Raw genomic sequence first — 19,402 nt, 5'->3', positions numbered from 1 at the left:
CTAGTATTGTATGTTTCTAGACGCTCGTGTAGGCCGGATACTTTACCGTTGGTCCTTTTTAAATATATCTATCTTGTCTCAAACCAGACTTCGCAAAAATATATATCCTAGTGAGGCCTAGGTAAGAACCCGGGCCCAAGAGTTGAACATGTAACTTTGGCCCCGACATATATCTAACCACCTCCCAGCGTTAACTTCTGCGTCCCGCTGACTGTATTTTATATTAGTGTCATCGAAATATGAAGTTGCTTGAAGCGGAGAGAATTCTTCGCTGCACTATTTCCCCGATCTCTTCGTACGGTGCAGCTGGGTGCCGGATAATGTTCACAGATCTCCTTCAACGGACGGAGTTTCCTAATTACTGAATTTTATGTTCAGGTTTCCGAGTCAAGCCGTCAGGTTTGCCTTTGAAGTTGCAAAAGTGCATGCCAAAGGATTGTGCATATGCATTTTCAGATCCTTTGTTGTCTCGTAAACCAAACCTAGAAAACCCACTAGGATCCTAGCGGAACATAGTAACATGTCGAATAATAGAACATATCGAAGGTAGTGAGATAAATAGTGATAAAAAAGAGATATCAAGAGAGGGCTTTAACAAGGATTCTCAAATAAGGCGATCGTTTCGAAACAGTCTTTCGGAGATTTTATCATTCCTTCGAAGCCTCTAAATCCATGAGGCTGCAGATGTTCCGGAGTGCCGTGCCGCACATTGATTTGTTTCCCCGTCTGGCTAGATGTGGTTCGGTAACACAGCCGTTACGTATCCATATCCTATGCTGGGTTAATATAATTTTGGTGCATTCAGTTGAATTCATACATTACATTCTCTACGCCTGACCGGTGTGGTCGTGGCGCGAATGTTAAGATACTGGCCGTTTTCGTTCCCAATGAGTTTCCCAGATGCCGCATAAGCATAAGTTCGTTCAATTTCCTCTTTAATATCCACGTCCACGAAAATCCGAAATCCGAAATGATGATGATAATGCCTTTGCGAAGCGAGGACATATCCGTATCCCTGGCGACTTTTTTGGCCAGTGCATCCCAGAAGAAAAGCAGCCATCAAGAAGCCATGAGCCAGTCACATCACAGAATTATAGTGCGCTCGGACAGCCAGAATCCCAATTGGCATGGGCCCAAGGATCGGATCCCAACGTTTGTGCATGGGGGAAAGATCTTATCGGGGAGTGTTTTGGGTGATGTTTCTGCCTCCTGCGCTGGAGCCCCCTTAATGGGAACGGATATGAGGCTGGGGAGGACTCGAAACTGGGACAAGTGCATACACGGGACTGCATAGATGTATTAGTGTGTTCGTAAAAGGGGTCAATGGTGCCGGGTAGTGCCAGTCTGAGGCCGGTCTTTCAGCTGCTTTTTAATCTCGGCTGCCCCTGCTCGCTCAATAATCGCGTTAGTAAGTTCGAGCGAAAAAAGCGGATTTTCGGCTGTTCAATTTCCTCTTTTCTCTCTGAATAGTTTTTCCATTTCTTTCCCTCTTCTTTTCATGATAGACAACCCGACGATATCCAATCTGATTCATTCCTTCGTCGACGGAACTCGGGGATATACTCTTTTTATATATCCAAATCTTGCATACACTTACTCAAGTAACACTTGGGGGTTCTCCTATTCGCACGTAATAGCAATACCAACAACACATTTTCCTTCTCTCGCTTGGTCTTCCCCCCCTTCCAACGCTCACCCAGCCAGCCCACACTTCCGGTTCCCTCCCATCAATCCAACCCAACCCATCCCATCCTAATCCATCATCCGAATCTATCATCGCTCAATCTTTCTCCATCGCATCCCCATCCCATTCATCCCCCCTCTGTCCCCAGTCACTTCCGATCACTGAGAATTCGTCTTTTTCTCTCGATTCGCGTCACGAATTTTCTTCCGACTCTTCTAAACTCGCGACCGAATCCGACATAATGGCCGTTCACAACCAAGCAGGTGCCCGAGAGCCGGCAAGAGAGAAGAAGGGGTCCATGCAAGAGTTGAAGTTGAGGAGGCTGACAGAACTAAACGCTCGTCTACGGGAAGACTTGGAAAGACCGAGAGTAAAGGTCAGCGAGGCTTGCTCTTCGTACGTATAACCTCCGGAAATACCCTGTCTCTCGCGACTTTCTTTAGACATTCCCCTTATCTAACGTGTTTTGGTGCACTAGGATGATCAACTATACCAAAACAACAAAGGATTTCATGGTACCGGCGACTTGGGGTCAAGTAAGTCTATCTCTTTCTCCCACCGCGAAACATAAGTTTCATGGCTCTCCGTTCCTGACATCGCGATTTTCGCGCAACGTCACATTCCCTTTCGCTACTTTCGGACTAACCAGACATCTCGCACCTGCAGGTTGGCAAAGGGGAGGACCCGTATACCCCGCCAAATAACAATCCTTGCTGTGTTATCATGTGAAACACGCCCCGTTTACGCCGACGACGTTTCCATATTTTCTTTCGATTTCCTTCTTCCTTGTATAAATTATTATATTGAACGCCGTCAGAAAAAGCCGACGTCACTCTCCAATACGTCATCTGCGATATGGCGATACCTACTTTCCCGACATCGAAGTCCGCGATCCTCAATCTTCGTATGAAGAAACAACTTCCAACAATTCGCGCCTATTCCTCTTTCGACTTCTTCTTCAATCTTTCGGTCATCAAAGCCGGCATCCTTAATGTGTTTCTCAAAAATCTCAGCGAATGATGATACAGCCTTGAACGTTCTTCTATGCGTCTTCATTTCATTTTTTCAGTTCAGTCTTGCTGGGTCGCAAAAAAACCAAGAAAAAAAAGATATAGGAGCCAAAAAAAGTAAAGCTACGGTGGACCACGAAATCCAGTTTCCCTTTTTTTCTTTCTATTTCCTTTCGAGATACAAGCTTACTACCTTTATTAATCCCTAACGACACCCTCCTCTGGCGTCCCATTTCATATCCCGAAGCTCCTTCGCCTCCTACGCTGTGTCCTCCAAAAGACTCTCCTGTATGCTTTTTTTTCACCCTCATCGATTTCTGCCTCGGTGTCCTTCTTCAGGAGTCTGTGGATTTCCTCGTGCATTTTTGTATTTGTCCTTTTGCTGCCGTCTTGCTTTCGTTTCTCGAGTTCTGTTATATTCCTAAGATAAGTTAATCAAGTGACAAAAAACAATTCAAAGGAAACATTCAAGAATAATCGTAGGGAACCTATCCATCCAATATAAATACAAGAACGGCACAGTTTATCCTCCCGGAAATGGGCCGTTTGGTTTAGACCTATGAATTAGATGCCATCCCATATTTATCTATCTGATACAACGGCTATCGATATTGATATCGATATTGAGACCAATCAATAGGGAGCAATGAGATACGGTGCAACAGGGTTAACCAAGGCTTGTTCTTACTGGGCTTCTAGTCATATCCTAGATCAGTTAATCTATTCAATATACTCATCCATGTCATCACAAATCACTACGTATACTACATACGAGACCTTTTGAAATCTCAATGCTAATTCTTAAGGTCTAGAAATAGAAGATCCACACCACCCAAATACTATCATAGGCACGGGACCAGAATCCAGTACCAATTGAGATCCTATCAGCTGGAACACGGGAGCATTTTGTTTATGAGATAATACCATGCATCAGGTCGTCTTGAGATAGTGAATTCGAATCTGTGAGTTGTCCCGGGTCTTAGAAGTTAACATGTACTTACATGTACTTCAACAAGGCTTAAGGCTGTGCCCCTTCCACGCGTTCCACGGGCGTTTAATTTACCTCCAATTTCGTACCTAAGAGTTAACTGTAGGCATCATATGTTGCCTGATAACTTAGAGCTTCAACGTCATATGTTTTCCCATAGCATCTATAGCTAATTTTGATCAATTGACTAAGTACCTAGCCACATAAAGCTTCACCCCCCTCCCCCATCGAGTAGTGGAAGTTAATTTCACTTCTTTGCCTAATTTCAATTTATTTCTCCAGACCTTATCGAATTCTTAATAGTAAGCTATAAGTCAAATATATTAAATCCATACATAAGTACTTATCTCTTCAAGTAAGTACATACAATCAATTTGATCCTACCGACATCAACGACAATGAACAGCGCGCTCCTACCTTTTGGGTAAGTTGAACCCTCTCAACGGCCGTTACACTGGATCACCAATTGCAAGCATTTGGTAGTATTCTAATAACAAGCTTTCCTGAAGCCCCCAGGCCTACCCCGATGACGCCTGTATAATGTGCAACAAACGCCCCGCCAATATTTGCAATCATTGTCGAAGCGTCTGGTATTGTTCCAAACCTTGCCGAGACGGAGACCAGGCCAGTCACCAAATACTCTGTGAATCCTTCGCAAACCAAAAACCTCGTCCATCCCCCGCTCACAAGAGGGCAATATTTTTCCCGCCAGGCGAGGAAAAGCCACAGTTGGTCTGGGTTCCCTGCCGGGTAACGGGCGGAAATGGCGAAGTGTGCGATGTCAAAGACTATATCGGAGACGGCCTCATGAGAGCCTCAATAGTCAACCATAATCCTCTAACGAATCGAATACTCGGTGGCCACCGGAAAGGGAAGCCAAGAGGTGGTTCCATCCATATCTACTACCGTGAGACGTTTCTGATAGACGGTTCAGCTCTCAATTGGAGTGTCTTCACATCAGTTAGTCGGTCCGTGGATGTACCCCATTTTACCTGGCGTGGCCCAATTATCGCATTGCGAGAGTCGAAAACGCCCAACCGCTACGGTGATATCAATCTTGGAGACTTTCGTCATATCATGGATTTTTTTTTAGTTTACAATAGGGGTACGATGCTACTACTTCCTCCTCCACGCACAGACTCTTATGGTCCAGCTTTACAACTGATCAGATATGTGCTTGGCTTTGGCCTTCTGCTTTTTTGTTATATTTGGTTCTATAAGATGTAGTTCGCCTTATCGGTAGTATGGTAGTGCTCTCCTCTACGGTTTAGTTTTACGGGGTTTTCGTCCAAATTTAACATCGGGACTCATATGCAATGATGAATTACCAGATCGGTTCTGTTCTATACGGTTGTCTCTATTGCTGATTTCTTATACAAATTCCTTTCAAAGCAATGAGATTAGTTTATAGGGAATCAATTTTATATCCTTGACACCTAGAAGACATCTAGAAGACTGAAAGCAACAATATGTGCATGTTATGCTCCAGATTAAACAGAAAATTTAACATATCACAGCTTGTCTCGTCACCAGATATCTATATTCCTCAATTCGCAGTCGCTGCCGCTCAGAAAAGGCTACATTGAATTAATTCTCCGAAGCCAATCTCCAAGCTCCAACGTCACTCATGTCATAGATTACACACCGAAACCCGCTGCCACGGGCTTCTAAATATCCCGTAAACCGTATAAGACACCCCCAAAACCTCCACTTGACAGATCCGGCATCACGGTATACGGTATTACATGAGCAAGCCCCGTAACCGCTCGGGCAGCCCCACATAAACACCACAATCTCCCTTCCCCTCTAGTCTCTACCAAATCCAGCGAAACTCGGAAGCCACATTCACCAGCCGCGTCTACCAGATCTCCGTCCTAAGCCGGTCAGATACGCCAACGTCGTACATTCCCCCAGCCAATCGAACAGGCTGACGGCGGCTCTGTATCTGCATAACGATAGTCAACTAATGCAAGCCTTCTTTTATGTCGCCGTGAATCGGGAACGATTAAAGTCCTTAACCACTGTTCCAACTACTACATTAAGTAATTGATATTCAATTCGCATTAGCTTTTCTCGTACTATTAGTATTTCTTTGGGGTTAGAAGGGTTAGTATGCGTGCAGATGTCATTGTTTTGAATACATGACCCCGCAATGTTGGATACCAGGCTTGAGGGGTATAGTTCCGGGAGGGAGGGGTACGTATATGGTGTGTGTGTGTGAGTGGGTAGGAAACTATATTTCGACGTCGGACGTTCGTGGGATAGCCAAACTATAAGGACTCCTAGTCTAGTTTAAGCTTCTGGCCGGTTTCATTCCCAGGTGCTTGCTTATGGAGCTCTACAACAGGTCGTAGGTGTTGGATATTCGAACTAGTCCTGCAGACGGTATGCTATGTAGAATGTTGTATGTTGTAGTCGTACTCGAGCTCTAGTGTAAATAGGCACGTAAACGGCATGCTGAAACAGGAGGTTATCTTGCTAACTATCCATATAGCTCCCACGTATAAACTTGTGACCACCTGTGTATACCGGCGTGAGCCGTGTATCGTCACTTCTGAAAAGTTAAACAATATGCAACAAAATGATTTTCACGATAGCTTAGTCTACCATTTGTCTCGTATCCAGGTCTGTTATCCCGATATCATAAAATAAAATAAACTGAAATTTGAAAAGAAGGAATATAATATAATAAACGTATAAACAGGGTCACACAAGAATTCAAGGTCCCTTTCCCCTCCTTACTTCCCCCAAAGCCAAGACTCGGGACATTCTAGACCTCCCTAGCTTTGCATGCAGCTTCTCAACCGTCTCAGAATCCAAAAACCTCAAAGTAATACCAACAAGACGTTAACCCAAGTCTTCCTTAATAACCGAAGAATGCATTGGAGAGGGAAAAAAGGTGTAACTTCTCTCAAAACTGCGTTGCACAATGCACGTTGTATTTTTTTTGTTAGGAGACCTCGACCTTGTTCCAAAACCTAGTTTAGTTTCCTCCTGAACCATCTTCAATGGCTAAACTCTCTTCGTATAGTTAGTAGGGGCCTATCTGTCGACCCGTCTGTTAGCGAAACATACTAGGCAGAGGGGGGTACAAGGAATCCTGCGCCCCTATCGCCGGATCCGGTCATTTCCTTGGGTTCCTGGTGTAAGTCCTTTCCTTTCTTTCTTGCCTAGACTTGAAACGTGGGATGCCGTTGAGACAAAGCACAACATATTTCGAGCACACAAACCTTGTAAGGAGGGTTTTGAGTCGAGATAGCGCTCTACCTTTTTGATATTCGGGTTATGCATCCTGCGTATGTAGACGGAGAAGTGAGAAAAAGTGAGAAGCGATAAAAGTATGTAGATACGGAGTATGTGCATAGGTAGGTATGTACAGTATGTCGTGAACTCGGGACCGTATATCGTGACTTCCTCTTAAAGGGGTCTAGTTGATTAGGTAGGATTTTTTTGAATTCTTTTTTTTGTTTTTGACATGTTCCGTGCCAATGCAATTGATCCCTTTGGGCTTCTTGCAGATGTACCTTTTATAAGCTCCCACAGTGGGGAGGTACATGGGTATACGGTACATAGGCGTCCGTATACATATGCAGTAGATATGCATCGGAATGCAAGCCATGATGCTTCGAGCTTCCCCGAGCCGTCATAATAATACCAGGAAGGGTATAACCGACGAGCCCTTTCGTTTCGCGAAAAAGATGTTAGGGGGTGGATCAAAGATTCTGTGATATTTCGTAAGAAAATCAGAAGTGAAAATCAATGTGGGGTCCTTCCTAGAGTTTTCGATCGAGGGAAGTGGAGGAGAGGGATATAGCCGTTTTGGATTCCAGTCGCATTTGGCGCTGTAGTAAATAGTCTGTCTGCTAATTATTATTCTTCTTCGTATAGTTTTGAGCCATTCCTCCTCTTCGCCTGTGACTCTGCTGAACGACCGGTTAGTTCTGGGCGTGGGGATATGATATCTTTATGGTCTGTGCGCCCCCAGGGTATGGGAGGTAACGGCCTTGCACAAGGGTACCTGTTATCTGATATGGAGACTTTGGTTTAGCCGTTCGCTTGGGGGTCGAATTAGACACTCAAACAAATTGGTATCGATATAACCCGTCCAAACAAACATCGTCAAGAAATTCGATGTTTTTTGTTTGGAGTAGATCTTATAACTTAAGATTTTAAGAGTGTCAAAAAACCACATATCATCATCGTGCGTTGACAGGTCAAGAGAATTAAAAAAACCATCCAATCATCATAAATCACCACCTGATAATCTCCAACCATTTCCTCCCAGGTTAAATTCCGATATGCGACCCTCTTTTGCCCATTCCTATTTACATTCTCAATGGGCTACTATTGCACACCATCTTTCGAAGATCTTTGGAGATCCGACGGGGAAACCTTTTTTTTCGCTTTTGTCCGCGTATACGTCTCAACGAGCATTACGGTACCATTCCGACGCACCTGGAATCAATCAAGATAATTAGTATACATCCCGAACTTCTTATTCCCCAAAACTAAAAGAAAAGACTGTACATTCAATCCCTCTTTAGGTGGGAAATAGCAAAAGAATACTTACCTTTTAGACCCTTGGAGGCAAACCAAGCTTGGTCGCTTTCCCTGGCTCATCCATCATGCATGATGCAGGAAAAAAAAAATTATTAGTCCATGTGACCAATCGCGGACCAATATTATCACAAAATAGGTGCATGTAACCATTCTCCTGATGTATCTTTCGTAGACGGTATCATACAAAAGGTACTTTTTGCTAAAAACAGCCTCTATCCAGCGTAGGGGTTTTTCTTTCTTTTCTTTCTGGTCAAGTAAGTTAAGAGAAAGAAGAAAAGAAAGGGAAAGATCCCTTTGGCCAAACGTTCGCCACTCCCACTAAATCTCTTGTCATATGGAATTTAGAGCTGGGAAATCCCTGCCCGCAAGAGGACCCCATGTCCTGTAGAACCTCTCGTTTATGCGAAGTACCGCCAGCCAGCCAGCTAGAAACCCAGCTTCTATCTTCAGAGCAATTCTTCCAGCCAGGCAAGCAAATAATGGTATGCAGATGCGAGCGCAAACAAACTTGCCTATTGGCTATAATCCAACGTCATGTCTTTCGAAGCTAAATTTAAGCTGTAAGCAACAAGAGAACGAAGTAGCAAGAAAGAAAAAAAGTTTGAACTATTCCAAAACTTGGTCTAGCTACATACGTCTTCACCGGGGCTTGCTTGTTGCACTTCTCTTTTCAGACCTTCTTTTTCTTCAGACATAAATCGTTAATCACGTTGTCGTCTTTTCTGGAAACACCGCCTAACTTTTTTTTTTTTTGCCCCGCCTTGAAAATCGAAAGAAGCTGATCTTCGGCCAAAAAGCTGGCATATCGCTGGCATCGTGGTCCCGTTAGGACGCTAGTGGGTGGTGTATACGACGAGCTCAATACCAAGGCTATAAGATTCCCGCTGATCAGACCAAGGATTGAGCTTCTTGCACTTTTCCCCCGGTTTTTTGTCTTGCTTCATTACACCTTTCGGAGATCGCAATCGCAATCGCAGGGCGCCCGCCGTTTAAGCGCTCGGGGAACAGTTTTCGTGAATTAGCCAGCTCAAGTTAGTTGTATTGGCGATAAGGGCCTAGGGGACCAGTTCCCAAAAAGAATGCGAACTGTTTCAAGGTAACATTCCAATGCGCATTGTAAATCTAAGCTAACTAGCTAGAGCTTTGAATTATAAAAATGTAGTGGGTGACAATGACATCAGACGAGTCTTTTTTTTTTTCCATCCGAGCTTTCTACTCTTGGGATCTTTTTTTCTTCTCCTTCTTAGAACTCGTTGAAGGCCAAGCTTCGTCATGGGTTCGAGGGATTCCAACATTTTTTTTTTACGCAAAGGTCACTTGAAGGGTCTTCCCCGGTTATCATGGTACAAATCAGGAACGATTGTCGGTTTTTGGAATATTGATGATGAGTAACTGATGTTTCAATCATAAATGTGTGTGTCTGTGTGTCTGTGTGTGTGGCCATGAGGAGGGGCTGACAGATACCTGAGAAAGTTGCATGTGAACCCACAAATTAAATCCACATTCAAAGATGTATAAAAAAAAAATACCAATAAAAATAAAATATAAAATAATAAAAGAAAAGAAATATGTGATTATGTTTTGCGAGGAAAAAACTCGGATTGAGAATTCCGTCGGCTTGGTACTGATATCAAGCTTGGATATCGGTGGCTTGCTATAGCTTCGATATCCGCATGGCTCTTTTTGGAGAAATCTATAGAGAAATGCTACCACTTTTAATTTTTAGGATGCACTGCCATGGAATGCGCCCATGTCTCGCTTCGTCATGCAGTCCTCGGGGCCGGTTCTCTTTTTTACTGGGTTCCTTTTTCAATGAAATGCGTGGAGGTTGCACTTTCGAGCTTACTGGATCAAGCAAAAACCGCGCACACAATTGTGCGCAATATACAGTATGTAGATTGGAAGATGAGATAAAATGGTAATAGTAGTAGTGGTAGTAAATTCTGGAATGCAGGAATGTGGATGTGGTCAGGTAAGTAAGTAGGTAGGTAGTCATATAGAGAAGGTGGCTCCACTATCTAGAGATACTTCGTTGACTCTCCAAGTTGGTATACCAGCCCGCGATAATTATAAGAGATGACCATCGGATCGTAGAATACCAGATTGCTTTTTACCATAAGCCCTCCGGTAATTTTTCTTCAAGCCTTTCCATATTTACATTGAAACAGTGTAAGCTCGAACGGAGTTCCAAATGTCTCTCGCTAGGGCCAACTTAGCTTTCGCGGAACCAGGCGGCACTTTTTTGAGGGTAGACTTTCACAATTATTTTTCTAAATTAGAAATCTCAGCCTCGTTATGTAGACGACACATGACTAGCATTCTTCTAAGTCTCTTTGATGCGAACGAGGGGTAGAACGGTTTTTATTTCCAGAGGTACCATAAGCTAGAAAGACTAAGTAACTATCTACTCCTTTGACACCCTGTCAAGATGTTACCTAACCCGATTGCGAACTCGAGTACTCTTGGTTAAAATCGATGAGGGCTGGGATTAGGTGGTTCCCCGCACCGCGTCGCGGATCCCAATACAATATACAGAGATGAGAGGGAAAGACTCGATTATATCACCTCAACGGGCTAGGATCTGGAAATATTGTGTAGATCGGCGTGAAAGGGTCCAGCAGGATATGATCTTGTGCAGGCTGCAGCTTCGATAAGATATGGCCTCCTTCGGCATTTTGACGTCGAATGGATGTCCAAGTTTTATTCATTATCATAAGGCAAATACAAGGATTACAAGTATCAACCAGTATTATATTATTATTGAATACGATGGTATACCTCCACCTTTTGCACTTCGAGAAGAACATTATTTGAAGAAGCTGTCTGGAATAGGATTAGTCTGATGAGCCAGAGATGGGATGAGACAGCCAAACAGATAAGAGAATCAATCCTCAAAAAGAAAAATCGTTGGAGCTCTTCACTTTTTTGTGGGTGCTTGGATCTTAGTCTTGTCGAGACCTTCTCCACATGGTCATGGCTACCAAAGGCTGGGTATTATTCCCTGCCTATTGCGACGCATTGGAGGGCAAGGTGGGAAGAAGGAGCGTCTCCGATTCGCGTCAGTGGTACGAAAGACCAAAGCCGGACTAATTTCAGAAGTCGATTTGCTAATTAGACTTTTTCTTCTTTCTAGCTTCTAAAGCCCATTTTCATTCCCGCCTTATATTGACGGAGACCCTTGTTCAGCTCGAGCTAGGAAGCAGTTGGGAAAACTCGTGATCCTAAAAATTTTCATTCTCCATTTGCATTTGCGATAAGGGACCCTAAAAAACCCCGCGCGCGGGATATCGATCGAGGGTTTCCTAGGATCCTCCTACATTATGTGCTCCGTAGACGGCATTCTTTGGGATTACTTGATCTCGTGAGGCGCCTTTTTTCCCTACCCCAGGCCAGGCGATTCCGTTTAGTGGCGTGGTACTTGGATAAACTGCTTGGTACGGTACATTTTCTTCGTGGTGGTTGAGTGGGGCTGGATCGAATAAGAGCGCTGGCAAAATGCCCCAAAGGCCATCATCCCTCCCTCCAAGGGTTTATATGCGTGAGAAAGGTATCACAATCTGGTCAAACCGTGGCGTACATTCCATGCCTCAGAATCCCGTTCCCGCAGTCCGTTTATCGGAGCGAGAAATCTCAAGGCAGCTTCGATGAACGGAAAATATTTTTTTCGTTGTAGACGATAAACTATAGTTTATCGAGGGTCTATGGTCTGATCATAAGGAGATTTGGAGCTTAAGCGTCACTACGGTAAGCTACTAGAGTAGTAATGGCTTCGAGAACTAAAGCAGGTACTGGCGTTCATCTGTCCAATATCATCTGAGAAGATTTGCAATTGGAGGAGAACTGGTCCGTTTTCGATTCACTAAAACGATATTTGCCGCGCAGGCACCCGGTACCCCAGGGCCCCTCCAAGCGTGCAATGTAATGTACTCTGTAATGGATTTCAAGAAGTACTTCTGGTACTTACGTATAAACCCGACGAAGCTCAATCGGAAGGAGGCACAGGCTTTTCCCATCATGCCATGAATGTAGCTGGTAATGTTTGACATCCGATCTTCCTTTGGGAGAGGAGCTGGTGAACAAATGGAATTGAAGATCGCAGGGTACATACCTATTTATAATATATTGCGGTGGCTAGAAGAGAGTAACCAGATCCGGAGATCGTGGTATAGATTCGATATCAACCTCGATTGAAGTTTCATAGTTTGGAGATTATATATCTATACTTACATAATTATATAAGTATATACAGATGTATAAACATATATTGTGTGTAGAACAGACCTGTCTGTGGATTCCATACATGTATTATTCCATACCAGCCTATTCTATCTGTCTCAGGTAGAGTGTGTGAGGAGAGAGAAGCGTGGGATGCCCAATGCAGGAGGAGGAGGCTAAGTAGCAAGAGAGCGAGATCTAACTATCATCCATCCATCGTCGTCATTTATCTTACCTAGCGGAATCCCTTTTCTGTCTGGTGCAGCAACCTCGGTGAACCCATGCCTGTGTCCCACCCACCCACACCCACACCGCGCCAAACAAGACATGCCCCTCCACATACCTTATTCGCTACACCGGAGCAAGATATGGTACTTGTCTTGTCTTGTTCTTTTTTCTTTTCTTTCTTTTCTCGTTCTTGTAGAGGTCCTCCCGGCACCAGCTCTGATCCCGGTCGAAGAATGGGAATCCAGATGATATAATTTGCAAGAGATCATCTCGAGCCGACGAAGAAAGAGAGCGGTGCTCCTTCCATTTGTCGTCTGATGTCGAGCACCCGCGAACCTGAAAGTCTAAGCTGATGCTTGCTTGATTGCTTGATTGATTGCTTGATTGATGTTCGATACATTCTATTACTTATATCCAGCATCGGATATCATTCCCAAGACATCTGTCTTCTCTTTTTTTTTTCCCACCCTCGATCGAGTCGCCCACCTTTTAAAATCACCTATCAATAATAACATCATCGTCACAAACGGGGAGATCTCGAAACAATAAAAGAAAGGAAAAAGTAAGCACACACAAACCCTTCATTTTTTTGGATTTGTAGTCGAATTCGGGAAATCTTGGAGGCAAGCATGGGCAATTTACCTTAGCTGCGGAAGCGAAGCACCTTCCTGTTTCCTCGTTTTGGGCACCAATTAGAGGTCGAGAACCGGCATTATCAGCCAGCATTTTTATTCTTATTACCCGTATATACCTACATACACTCCGCCGACAAAGAGGGAGAAGAGAAAGAAAAAAAAAAAAAAAAGGAAGGAAGGAAGGAAAGGAAGGCCTGTGCAGGACAGATACCGGTACATCCATACATACTGTGTATGTACTTACATACATAGTATACCCATATCTTCAGACTTTCGACAAGCTTTTGGATACAATCTTGCTTGCTTGCTGGGAGGGGGAAACCTAAAACTGGGCGACAAGCACGAACCAGGAAGTACAACAGAGATCGAGATACTTCTCTTCATGCTTCTGTACCCCATAACGTCTGCAGGCTGTACATATGTACGTGAGTACATGTATGTACCTTGATCCTTACCTCCAGCCAATAAATCGCGGTCTTTTTTATTCTGGTTTTCGTTATTTTCTATTTCATCTTTATATTCGCATTTATATTTATTTTTTTCGAGAGGAGGGTTATCCTGATGGCAAAAAGGTAATTTCTGAGTCTGTTTAAATATCTGGACCTTTGAAGCATTTTATTATATACTACTACCTGTGGAGTATATGCTGCAGGGTCTCCGGCATATTTTTGATTCCCTGACCTTACCTTACCTTTACCTTACCTTACCTTACCTTAACTTACCTTGCCTTGTCTGGCCCATCGTCGCTTCCCTTCCTTGCAAATTGGGGACTAAATTGCTGCTTGCTGTGCTTGCTGCTTGCTTGTTTTGGCCTCGTTTCCCAACATCCCTCATCCCTCTTAACCTGTCCGTCCTCCACCTCCACCTTTACCTCCACCTCCAATCCTTTCTCTCTTCTCCCTCTCCAACCATCCTCCAGAAATCCTCCTGCCCGCCAGGATTTCACATAGATCTAGAGATCTGTTATAGATCCTAGAATCTTTAAAGCCTCCAGAAGAACCTCCTTGCAGGGTATTCTTCAGAGGTCCACGGGTGCCATTTTATATCCCGTGGCCAGTCCATCGACCCGACACCGACGACGACAGCCTCGATTCTTTATTCGGCAGTCGACAGGTTATCCTTTCTTCCATTGTTTAATTTTTTGATGACACGAATTTTATTTTAACGTATGAAATCTTTTTCTTTCTTTCTTTCTTTCTTTCTTTCTTTTCTTCTTTTCTTCTTTTTCTTCCCTTCCCTTCTTACTATTCAAAAATTGTTTTGGTCTGATATATTGCTTTTCATCTTGTTTTTCTTCCCTTTCTTTTCCTGTTAGTTTGGAGGCTTTACTGGATCTGGAACCACCTTTCCCCTCCTGACACGATCATACATTACATACACACTTCATTTATTACTTATTACATACTTCCACACGCACTCCTCCTACATACATACATTCATACATACATACATACTCCTCTTCCTCTCTTGATTGTCACTGTCACTGTCATTGTCACTCGATCATTCCACCGACATGGGATGTCGATACCGGACTTCTCACCCGCTTAGGGCGAAATCTGGATAGTGGAAGCTGGACAGAAACATCAGAGAAGAGGCAGCTGCACCTACCCGTCAAGGTGGAATTATTGGCCGACTGTGCAGACGGTCAGCTCCTCATTTCTGAAAACAAACCACCCAGGTCGGCTAGTGTGAGCCAGTAAGAAATAATAATAAACTTGGGCCAGCGACCCTGACCGAGCTCGAACTGCGGCCGTGAAACGCTGGGCCGTGTGAGTGGTGTTTAAGGCTGGTTCGGTCGGTCAGACCGCCACTTTAACAGGACTTCTTCTTCTCCCCCCCATTCTATTCTGTCCTGTCCTGTCTGGTTCCATCCCATCCCTCCCTTCTTTTTTCTTTTCCTTCCTCTCTCTCTCTCTCTCTTCTCTCCAGGCCTGAGATCGAGTCGAGTCGAGTCGAAGTCCAAATCCAAGGCGAATCGATTCGAATCGACAGGCATCCTCGGCATCCCGTCGACACCGCCATCGTCGTTCGTAGCCGTCTTCGTCTTCGTCTTGCTCCCTTTTCTGTCGTGGTTCCGTCACCTGGCAGTTCCCGAACACCGCTGCCTGTCATCTCAAACTCCACCACCTGCCACACACACCTTACCACACCTCGCTCACCTGCACACTGCACTCTCCCACCCCGCCATCTTGGAGACGAACAGACGCTTACATGCCCTCGTATATTAAGTAACACGGCTGGATTGCTCCTATTGCTTCCGGTCTCAGTATATCTTGTCTGTCTCTCCGTTCTGGTTTCCGCAATTATCATTCATTCTTCGTTCGTTCCGAGGCGCAGCCCGAGGATATTGTGAGAACATCCTGGCCTGGTGCAATACAATACAATACAATACATCACAATACAATACAATATAAACAACAGAAAGAAGCTGCTCTTGTCGAAGAGATTCACTCGAGTAGATCATTCTTCCATTGTATTTATATTGCATTGTACTCTATTGTATACTGTATCGCCTTTTTTTCACCATTCTGGCCTTTATACCAAGTCCGGATAACTTCTTCCCAGGAGGTAATATTACTAGAAACATCCTGCTATTCTATTCCTCTTCCATATTTCATATTATCATCTTGAAACTGTTTAAAAGAGAAAGAAACGGGCATAATATCATTTCGTCATCGCCATATTTCGCTCTAACTGCTAACAGACCTCCTGTCTGTTGGCTTGTTCTGTGTGTCTGTGTGTCTGCGTGTTTCTACTCTCTCTATCTCACGCACTCTCTCTATGCATTGCATGTGGCACCTCCACCTCCCAAGCTGCTTCAGGATATCCCTTCATCGTCATATGTCTCTGTCTCTGCTGTGCCTCAAATCCAAAGTCCGAATCTAGTCAAGCCTGAAATATCTGTGGAGATGCAAGTAGTATCAACAAAATAATAATTTGCTAACCGCTGTCCTAATCCAATAATAGTCACGCTCCCTTTGAGACGACGATATCCTTATATTTCTTCTCCATTTTCGTCGGAATTAACTTTTCGGCGGACCCAATTCTTTAACTTAACCTCCTAAAACCTCCAACATCTCCCACAACATCCGCCATATGTATCGCTAAGATGGATCGTGAAGACGGGTAAGGGTTTCTGTTTTTTATTATTTTTGTTTGCCTATTAATCTATTCCTCTCGGATACGTGCTTTGCTTTCGTCTGGCCTGTTCTGGCCTGGCCCTGTTTGGGAGAGCCGACCGGGTTGGAACGAAACACCACAAACAACTACAACCATCCATCCACTCACAGACGTCGACTAATCATCATAATCCTTGCTTCTAGAAACTACTTCATCAAACATCTGGCGACCTACATCAGGACCCATGAAAAGGCCCTCGCCAATGCTCTTCAATTACAAGCCCGGAGGCCGTCCAGATCGGCCGATGGCCAAACATCTCCCACCCATGCTCCGGCCACGAGCCCTTCGGCATCGAGCGCGCTCGCCGCTGCATTCTCACTCCCGTCTTTATCCTTCACCTCCCAGAACCTAAAACCGGCCAAACTCGCCCTCACACCTCATCATCTATACTACCTCCTGGACCGGTTTGATGCCCTCGGAATATCCGTGGGTCCAATGAACGTTAGACTCGAAAATATCCACGCTGAAACTGCGCCCGGAAACTATGTATCATTCCTCGACTCAGCCCAGCGTGCCAGACGGACAAAATCTACCGATGCCTTATCGATACATTCCGTCTCTTCCGTCAAGAGTGTCATGTCTGGCATGTCTTCCCTCTGGAACTCGTTTGGGCTAGGATCCAGCTCCGCTTCAAAGCAAGAGAAGACCAAACAGGCGATAAACATGGACCTCAAATACATCTATTCCGCTTTCACCAAGATTCCCTGTCTCAAATTATGTCCTGATCCGAAAGCTCGTCTGATCAGTGGCTACGAAGAATTTCCCTTCGACACTGCTGTGCCACTTTTGGCATTTAAGAATGTCACTGCCCTCGAAATCGTGGACATTGATATCAGACAGTTTTACGGATGGGATCAGGTTGCCGAAAGAGTCAGGAGCCTTGTTGTAAAGCGTGCCTGTATTGAGGATCCAGCCGAACTTCTCATTGCTATTGTTTTGGATGATATGGATAAGCGTAGAAGACGTTCTTCAAAGAACCAGGCATCGCCATTGAGCTGGTCAACACCCAGCCCTGGCATGCCATTAAGTATCGATACCGGTTCTATTCCTGGCTCTCCAGGAAAACAGGGGACGGAAGAGCAGGGTACAAGCGTCGGCAGTACCGGTTCGACATTGCGTGATCGTTCCGCTGTCAACCGGCCTGTCTCGCGAAATAGGGATAGGGATAGTAGCAATTCGCCTACTCGTCCTAATAGCTCCCGGAGCAGTTCTACTACTAACAATAACAGCAACAATAATAACCACCATAGCAATCACCACGCTCACAAATCTCACCGGATGCGACGGTCTGACTCTGGCAGCAGCCGTGCTTCTTCTAATGGCACAAATCAATATGGCACGACTACTCAGAGTATCAGCTTGATGGGGACTCTTCCTTCTAACAAATGGCGTTTCCTGCGTCATCTCTCCCTCGCGGATAACTCCCTGACAACTATATCTTTCGTTTCTCTTGCCCCTCTTGCTAATTCCTTAACATCCCTCGATCTATCATCTAATCTCTTCATCACCGTTCCTGATGCCCTTTCCACCCTCACAGCTCTCCGCGCACTCAATCTCTCCAACAACATGATCGAATCACTACACTCCCTCACTCGCCATCCACTTCCCGCAATCACCGCACTTAACCTTCGTGGGAACCGTCTCAAGTCTCTTGCTGGGATCGAGAGACTCCCTTCCCTTGAGCGCCTCGATTTGAGAGAAAACAAATTATCCGACCCAACGGAGCTTGCCCGATTAACCGTCGCTCCTAATTTTCGAGAAGTGTGGATTTACCCAAATCCGTTCGTCAGGACCCACAATTCCACTTACCGAGTCACCATATTCAACCTCTTCCGAAAAACACCTGGGTTCACAGAAGATATCACCATTGACGCTCAAGGCCCTGGAATGATGGAGAGACGACAGCTGTTGGAACGAGCAGCCGAGCCAATCCCGGTACCCGTTGTCAGGCCAGCCGTAACGACAGCTCCTCCTCGCGAGATCGTTCGCGAGACTAGACCGGCCCCCGCCACTCATTCGAGAACGCACTCAGAAAAGGGCTTGATAACGACACGGCCCACGGATGACCTGACTCGTGCAAGAAAAAAAGGTGCCAAACGGCGAGTCGTCGAGCTTAGCAAGGGCGACGGTGGTTCCGAGATATTTACGACAGCAGATCGAGCCCCAACCTTCTCACCGGCTGATTTCCAAGTCCATCGCCAACCCACTGCGCCTGCCATACCGACCTACTCAACTCGACCTCAATTCCCTGCCTCGCCACCTTCACCTCCGACATCAATACGAAAAAGTCATACTATCAACATTGATGCGGAGACCCCACCCACACCGCCAGCCAAAGAAATAACTCTTCCTACGAACTTAACGCCAGGCGAGGATTGGACGCTTAAGGGGGACGATTACAAAAGAAGGGTTGAGCACCTAAAGAGCGAATATGGAAATGGATGGCTCAGTGCCCTCGCTGATGAACGATGGAATAACAACCCAGGAGGTCCTCAAAGCCCTCCTAATCGAGATGCCCAGGGATCTCGAAGATAGTGCTCTACTCCCCTTCTCGTATCCCTCGACTTTTACCCACAATACCCTCTCTCGCCTCTACCCGTACAACTACCCCCACACGCAATCACGAATCACGGTTCACCCTTGCGCTCTAACGGCTGATATACCCATCTTCTCCCTGGCGGATCACTGTACGATATATGTCGATGACGTTTTTTTTTTTTTTTACATTTCTTCCCCCGAAAATTTTTCGTCTAGTCTGTTCGTTCAGACTATCCACTTCGGTGTTTTTAACTTTTTCTTTAATACTGTATGACATGATGATGTATTATCATTCTCTGTTCTTCAGCATTTCTCCGTCCCGTGGTTACTCTGTTGTTTTTGCACAGCATCGTTCTGCTACTTC

The 19,402-nt window shown here is 45.0% G+C and overlaps 2 protein-coding genes across 2 annotated transcripts; both read left to right on the top strand.

Moving 5' to 3' along the window:
• Positions 1 to 1,925: 1,925 nt before the first annotated feature.
• AOL_s00083g167 (uncharacterized protein) lies at positions 1,926 to 2,704 on the top strand (the record flags this gene model as incomplete). The annotated part of the gene is made up of 3 exons (XM_011125346.1): positions 1,926 to 2,060; positions 2,163 to 2,220; positions 2,502 to 2,704. The coding sequence occupies 3 exons, from the start codon at positions 1,926 to 1,928 to the stop codon at positions 2,702 to 2,704; spliced, it is 396 nt and encodes a 131-aa protein (XP_011123648.1).
• Positions 2,705 to 16,429: 13,725 nt separating this feature from the next.
• On the top strand, positions 16,430 to 19,035 carry AOL_s00083g166 (uncharacterized protein; the record flags this gene model as incomplete). The annotated part of the gene is made up of 2 exons (XM_011125345.1): positions 16,430 to 16,446; positions 16,644 to 19,035. 2 exons carry the CDS (start codon positions 16,430 to 16,432, stop codon positions 19,033 to 19,035), a joined length of 2,409 nt encoding a protein of 802 aa, XP_011123647.1.
• Positions 19,036 to 19,402: the final 367 nt, after the last annotated feature.

This window comes from Orbilia oligospora (genome assembly GCF_000225545.1).
Source record: "Orbilia oligospora ATCC 24927 unplaced genomic scaffold scaffold00083, whole genome shotgun sequence".
In the NCBI taxonomy this organism is placed as follows: Eukaryota; Fungi; Ascomycota; class Orbiliomycetes; order Orbiliales; family Orbiliaceae; genus Orbilia; species Orbilia oligospora.
This window is presented reverse-complemented; position numbering and strand designations above follow the sequence as displayed.